The sequence below is a fragment of the Eleutherodactylus coqui genome, chromosome 1 (assembly GCF_035609145.1).
Source record: "Eleutherodactylus coqui strain aEleCoq1 chromosome 1, aEleCoq1.hap1, whole genome shotgun sequence".
Classification (NCBI taxonomy): Eukaryota; Metazoa; Chordata; class Amphibia; order Anura; family Eleutherodactylidae; genus Eleutherodactylus; species Eleutherodactylus coqui.
The window spans coordinates 128,979,580-128,987,485 of NC_089837.1; the positions used below are offsets into that span (position 1 = coordinate 128,979,580).

Genomic DNA, 7,906 nt, shown 5'->3' on the forward strand with positions numbered 1-7,906 from the left:
TGACAAAGGGAGGGGGTTCTTTTTAGGGAGTCAATATTTTTTCTGTACAAGTGAGCAATGGGCCTGGAATTAATTCAGTTGTGCCCTGAAAGCCAATGGGTGTTCTCTCCATTGCAGGCCTAGTCATGTGTCCTAAAAGTAGATTGGGGCACAATGGGTATGTTTCTGAACACAGAATAAACAGGTGTATCCATTTTGTTGTGAAAGTCTTCATTCCTATGTGTGCTGTACAAAAAAACTTTTAAAATGACTCAATTGTCAACAAAATTTAAATCATAATTTTTTCCTTCTGCTTGCTTTGGTTCATTCAAAAACGTTGGGATCAAAATATGCAGCACACCCCTAGATGAATTCGGTATGGGGTCTAGTTTTCAAATGGGGTCATTTGTGGGGGTTCTCCGCTGTTTTGGCTGCTCAATGGCTTTACGAGTGAGCAATCGGGGATAAAACACCTTCAAGCAAAATGTGTGTTCTGAAAGCCACCGGCTGCTCCTCTAGTTTTGGGCCCCATTGTTTATACAAATCTAAGATTAAGGCCACAGTGGGTATGTTTCTGATCACAGGACAAACAGTGGTATCCATTTTGCGTGCGATTACTCATTTTCATGTGCACTATAGAAACAAAATGTTTTTTAAAATGACATATTTGCAAATATATGAAATTTTATTTTTTTCTCCTCTAAAATGCCTGAAAAAAACTGTAGGGTCAAAATACTCCTAAAACCCCTCAGTGAATATATTAAGGGGTGTATTTTTTAATGGGGTCATTTGTCGGGGTATCTATCACTCTGACACCTATGAACCTTTGCAATCTCGGCTTGTAGGAAAACAAAATATTCCTCAAAATTTTAATAACTAATGTTAAATTTGTATGTCTCCTAAATGGTTAAAAAAGACTAGTTTTTCAAAAGTCCTTCCAGAATAAAGTAAACAGATGGAAATATATATCTTATCAAAAACTTGTACAGTATGTTTGCACATATTTGACATATTGCAGATGAAAGTGTGAAAAATGGCAATTTTTTTCAAAATGTTCCCAATTTTGATGCTTTTAATACATATACACAAATTCTATTGGTTAATTTTACCACCAAAATGAAGTACAATATGTGGTGAAAAAACAATGTTAGAATCACTTGGATATGCAAAACCTTTACAGGGTTATTCTATGTTAAAGTGACACATGTCAGATTTCCAAAATTTGGCCTGGCCATTAAGGCGCAAACAGGCTTGGTCACTAACGGGTTAAGAAAAACTAGCTCCTTATTATGTTAGTCTTAGGCCTCAATTATGACATCACGGAAACTTTAGCTGTTTTGTAGGTCTCATATATCATAGGTTTCTATTATGACATCACTAGCTATTCTTTTGGCCTATTGTGTCATAGGCTTCTATTATGACATCATCAAAACTTTAGTGATATTAAGTGACGCATCAGTTGGAGACTTTGTTTGGGGAGGCTATTTGTCTGAGCACACATGGCTACTCACCTCCAGGCTAAAATGAGCATTATTACTATTCTCATTGTGAACCTCTTACTGGCAACAGTGAAAGGAGCGCCCATTATTTGGGAAGACTATGATCCCGAAATGGAAGACATTACTACAATAGGTAAGCTTATCAGTATATACAATCTGGAAATTTCCCCACATAGCTAAAGCACAGCGTTAGGTATCCCATATATCCCCAGGTAATCCCCCACATAGATAATGCATAGAGTCACGTACCCTATATTTCCGCAGTAATCCCCCACATAGATAAAGCACAGGATCAGGTACCCCATACACCCCCAGTTATCCACCACATAGATAAAGCACAGTGTCAGGGAAATTTGGGTGTTTGCAGGGATGTAATTTAGGCGTCTGTTTGCGGCCCGCTTTGTTTTGCATCTGCTTTTTCCAGACACAACAAGGACAACGCGGTGAATTAGCCCTTATATTGATATATTGTGACAATTAACCCTTTTATCGCCATAGACATACATTGTTTATGTAATTAATGCAAACGTATATGAGTTTACATTCAAAAGATTTCTTTTGGTGTATTTAGTTATGGTGATTATAGAAAGACACCTTCTTCTACACGCAGGGGAAGTGACATGTATGACTTCTGCACATCTTGGACATTTATATTTAGGAGGTGGTGTGCGTCTATGGCGCTGCCTGGGTCACATTTACAGCCACAAATATGAATTTGTATGTAGTGTTTACATAATGTCGGGCTTTATTGTAAAATTGCATGAAGGTGCCCATAAGCATTACATGCTGGGTGGCATTTTTTACAATGTTTAAAGTATTTACTTTCATAAAATATCCAGGTATGGGGGTATTTTATAACGCACGTTTTATTTGTGTATGTCCAACGTATCAAAATGTTTGCCACAGCAAAAGGGTTATTACACTTTATTAACACAGTATTACAAATGTAGCAAAGTTTAACCCAATGCTGATAACTTGGTGCAAAAGGCTATCTTAACACGACAAAGGCCATTGAAAAGCTATTGAGAAGACAAATTGTGGCACTGAACTTTTTCTTAATGCTTTCACAATTTTTACAAATGCTTTTCTGGACATTCATGTAATATAAAGAGCTGTGATGATTAATGAACTTTTAGTAAATCAGAATTGTTGTCACTAAATACTATCTATGTTTATCCATTTTTATTAGTTACTCCAAGTCTGGAAACCATCGTCTACCAGCTTCCAGACCCTGGGACACCAGCTATTCCCCATTATGGATTTCCTGTGGCCACAGTCACTACTGGCACAGTTCTTCTGTTAGGGATCATACTTGGAATCGTCTATTGTCTCATATATAAGTAAGTATTACACATTACACACTGATTTTCTCCATTTAGTACTGTGACGCTCACAACGACCACATTGTGGATTAGATAATTAATATTCTTTATGTTGTTATGATCACCTCTTTATAAGAATATGATTCATTGTGGGCCTCCCAGGAGTTGATATTGGTATTAGTGTAATGGATCCACAATGACTTGAAGGCCATATGAATAGTCTATACTAGAAGGATAAAAGTCTAATAATAGTCTATACTAGAAGGATATACTGAATGAAGAAACTTATGGGGACTTAGGCCATGTTCACACTGTGTTTAGACTTTATGTTTGACACTTATGTATACATTGTGCTGCTCATAGGATCCCTTTATAAGATAAAAGTATACTGTTTCAGTGTCTCAACATCAAAAGTAAAGTCAAAACTTGTTGCAGAAGTTGAATAAATTTAGGCAGTGGCATACCCCCACATACAAAGGGGAAATGGGGCCCTATAGATGCATTTAGCATATCTGCTAAATGTAGTGTATACACATCATATAACATAGTGATACTGTATATTCAGTGCCAAATGAATGTCCAATGTGCCACAACTATTTGTTTAATATGCCAAATGTTCTTTTGGCACTGTACGCTATTACATGGCCTGTTACAGTGTATTGACTGCCACGCTATGCAAATAGTGTAGACATACTATAATAATGGCCAAACTGCCATGAAAGTCAAGATAATGAAGAATATATCTGTAGCCTAATATATATGAACTTAGACAAAAAGGAACGCTGATGCCCTCATCTGCCAACCAGGTGACTTTCCAGTCTGCCAGAAATCTAGGCGTTACACCCACCTTTGTTTTATGCATATGGCTTCTGATGTTTTACTATATGCTGCAAAACTAATGTGCCAATACACTAACCTACAATTTTATCTTCTTTACAATAACCTTCATAGAAAGAACACCAAAGAGACAATGACCAGAGAGACGACCAATCAGAGAGCCGACCATACTGACGGTAAATATTTGAAGAACTGAAATATGTCTATAAATTGTAATCTAATACTATATGTATGTTGTAGGAGATTACAATAATAGTGATTTAGTACTTTTATGGCGATATCAATTTTTTGTAGAATTTGTTATGTTTTACTAGCTTGAAAAATGAATATGTATATATATATATATTTTTTTTTTTTAAAATTTTTAATCACGATTTAGTACCTTTATGGCGATATCGAATTTATTATTTTTTTATTAGATTTAAAAATGTAATATATATATATATTTATATTTTTTTAAATTTGTTGAAAAAAGCTTAATATTTGTTTTAGCCCTGTAGTGGGATTTGAACACATGATCTCTTCATAGCTTGTATGATGCACTGTAATACTTAGAGCTCATTCACATGGTGGTATGCATAAAACACCACATTTTCCTGCTCTGTGAGATGGCTATGGCTGCATAGGGCAGTGATTGTGCACTGCACATGATAGCGTATCTCACGCAAGCTGTTATGTACAGTGTGACAAGTTTCCTTTTTTTTATTTCACTAATCTGTTAAATGCTGCATACACGCAATGTATAATCTCTACTCTGAAACTGTAGTAACATCCAATATGTCTGTATTACAGATCCTGATGAGATAAAAGTCACCATGCCTGAAGAAACACCTAAAAAGGCCAAGATAAACATCACCAAGGCTGACGACCATATTGACGGTAAATATAATATACCAAGTGATATATAGACTTCAAACAACTGAAATACGGCTATAAATTTTAATTTATTACACTATATTCATGTTGTAGGAGATTACAATCACAACGATTTAGTACTTTTATGGCGATACCAAATTTATATAGAATTATTATGTTTTATTAGATTTAAAAATGTAAATATATTATATATATGTATATATATATTTTTTTTCTTATTAAATGTATTGAAAAAAAAGCTTAAAATTTATTTTAGCCCTGTAGTGGGATTTGAACATGTGATCTCTTCATAGCTTGTACGATGCACTGTAATACTTAGGGCACATTCACACGGTGGTATGCATAAAACACTGCATATTACTGCTCTGTGAGGCGGCTCTCGCTGTTATATGCAGTGTGAGAAGTTTTTTTTTTTAATTCACTGCTCTGTTTCTTAGTGGCGTTGTATATTCAACTCCACATACACGCAATGTATGATCTGTACTTCGAAACTGTAGAAACATCCAATATGTCTATATTACAGAACCTGATGAGATTAAAGTCACCATGCCTGAAGAAAGTCCTAAAAAGGCCATGAACATCATGAAACCTGAGGAACACCATGAAGAGGCCAAAAAACCAGGCAGCTATGATATCTGCCACTCGTCATTCCAACAACTCATGGCAGCCATCATAGCTTATGGCTCCTCTAACCATACTTCACGTAGTAAGTTCTCATTTATGTTCTACAGTGGTTATCATTTCAGTTGCATATACTATACCTATTCAAATCATGTAGGTGATTTCTGTTGTACTTAGCTTATAACATTGGTTTCACAGGTGACAAACCTTTATCTGCTCGCACCATACCATCAGGCCCGGATCACGGATGTCAGTGCTGTATTGCCCGTGGTCATGAAGAGCTGTACACCCCAGAAAATCAAACTACAGCTGGGGAACATCTGGGAGAGGCCAAAAAAGTAGGCGGCTATGGGATCAGCCAGCCTTCCTCCAAACAGCTCACAGCATCAGGCATGGCTAAAGCCTCTGTTCTACCTTCAGTTCGTAAGTTCTCATTTATGGTTGTACATTAGTTATCATTCTAGTTTCATCTACTGTACCTATCCTTATCGTGTAGGTGATTCCTATTGTACTCAGTTTATGACATTGGTTTTACAGGTGAGCCCCCACCATCAGACCTGGGTCACGACTGTGAGTGCTGCATTGCCCTCGGTCGCGAGCAGCTGTACACGCCGAAATAAGATCCTACGGCGGAAAAACATCTGGGAGAGGCCAAAGAAGGAGGCGGCTTTGACATCTGCCAGCCTTCTTTTCAACATCTCATAACATCCATCATTGCTAATGCCTCTATGCTTCCTTCACATGGTAGGTACTCATTTACGGTTGTATAGTGGTTATTATATTAGTTTCATATACTGTACCTATTCTTATGGTGTAGGTGATTCTTATTGTACCGAGCTTATGACATTAGTGTTACAGCTGACAGACTTTATCGAATCACCTCACACCATCAGAACAGGTTTACTCATATCAACGCTGTATTGCCGGCAGACATCATCGGATCTATCAGTGAAGACATTCACTATTGTCCCAACACACTATGAACATCCTAGAAAACGTACAATCTGACATCAGCTTTATTTGGTTGTTATTTTCAGTATGTATTTTTCATACTGTGTAATTTTTCCATAAGGACGATCACAAGTCGGCTGTCGCTCTGCTTCTCTGTTGGACATGAAAAATACCAGAAAAAAGAAAACATATTAAAAAGCATGTAAATAAACAAAATGGCACCCAAAAAGCTCTTAGATGTTAGGATCATTATATTAATGGAATGGCCTTAAAGCAGATGTGGGAACCTGGGGTTCCAGTAGGGGCAATTTTGTGATCCGCTTATTGTCAAGAGATAAGTAGGGATTGTCCAAAGTGTAGAACATTTTTAGGATAGAGCATCAATGTTTTGTTTGGTAACGGTCCAACCCCACAACCCATGCCAGCAATACACAGTTTTATTGATATGACTATATATAGAATATCCTATATGCATAATCATCTTCAGTTCTCGTATATTTAAATACATTTAATGACTCCAGTATTATTTTAACATAATTATGTTATATGGAACTTTTCATTAATTCCTTAATCAATTTTGTTTTTCTCATTAGATAAAAACATCATCAGACAACTGTATTACATCTATTGTGTGAACCTCAACTTTATATTGATCCAACAAAGTGCTTGTGGAAGCATCTGACCACCATATTACACCTGTTGTGTTCCTTAGCTTCAGTGATCCAACAAAGTGCTTCTGGAAGCATTTGACCACCATATTACACTTGTGTTCCTCAGCTTCAGTGGTCCCAGAAAGTGCTTGTGGAAACATCTGACCACCATATTACACCTGTTGTGGACTTCAACTTCAGTGATCCAACAAAGTGTTCTTGGATGTATCTGACCACTATATTACACCTATTGTGGACCTCAGCTTCGGTGATCCATCAAAGTGCTCTTGGAAGCATCTGACCATCATATTACATTGGCTGTGGACTTCAACTTCAATGATCCAACAAAATGCATGCGGAAACATCTGACCACCATATTACATCTGTTGTGGACTTCATCTTCAGTGATCCAACAAAGTGCTTCTGGAAGCATTTGACCACCATATTACACCTGTTGTGTTCCTCAGCTTCAGTGGTCCCAGAAAGTGCTTGTGGAAACATCTGATCACCATATTACACCTGTTGTGAACTTCAACTTCAGTGATCCAACAAAGTGCTGGTACTATTGTATTATGTCTCCGGTGTCGACAAGATACAATAGTACCCAAAGTGCTTGTTTTGTGGAAGAATTTGACCACCATATTACACTTCTTGTGGACCTCAACTTCCATGATCTGGCACCGATTACCAACAATTCCTTGTCTAACACCACTGAAAAAAACATATATTACAGCTTCATATTAAATCTTATATATTAAGGTTTAAATAAAAACATTTGAAACCTTCATCTTTACGACTTATGCATTTTTTCCCTAAAATTGATAGACCAAAAGCCAGCATGATGCGCTACACTTATCTCTGTAACTGGCACCCTATACAAGCCTAATCTATGAGTGTATGGTAGGTGTGTGAGTGCTTGCTCATCAGTATTTTGCACCTGTGCCCCCCTCCCCCCCATGTAGCACTTTGCCTGTTCTGCTTGCTGCTGGGAAGTGGTGTTTTTACCTGCTCATGTATCCTTGTATCATGCTGCATCTATACAAAATGTTACTGTGCAGGTTCCATCCAATTGCGATATGGACAGAAATTCCATGAGAAAACAACCCATTTATTTTTTATGGATTCATTTACATGAGCAATTTTTTGCTTGCACAGACAGTGTGAGATCAGA

At 37.0% G+C, this 7,906-nt stretch overlaps 1 protein-coding gene across 1 annotated transcript; it reads left to right on the forward strand.

Annotated features, from left to right (window-relative positions):
* The first annotated feature begins 1,478 nt into the window (after window positions 1–1,478).
* On the forward strand, window positions 1,479–7,463 carry LOC136627428 (uncharacterized). The gene is made up of 8 exons (XM_066602554.1): window positions 1,479–1,611; window positions 2,668–2,818; window positions 3,752–3,813; window positions 4,430–4,516; window positions 5,037–5,219; window positions 5,333–5,557; window positions 5,672–5,878; window positions 6,679–7,463. The coding sequence occupies exons 1-7, from the start codon at window positions 1,479–1,481 to the stop codon at window positions 5,752–5,754; spliced, it is 924 nt and encodes a 307-aa protein (XP_066458651.1). The 3' UTR covers window positions 5,755–5,878; window positions 6,679–7,463.
* The last annotated feature ends 443 nt before the right edge of the window (window positions 7,464–7,906 follow it).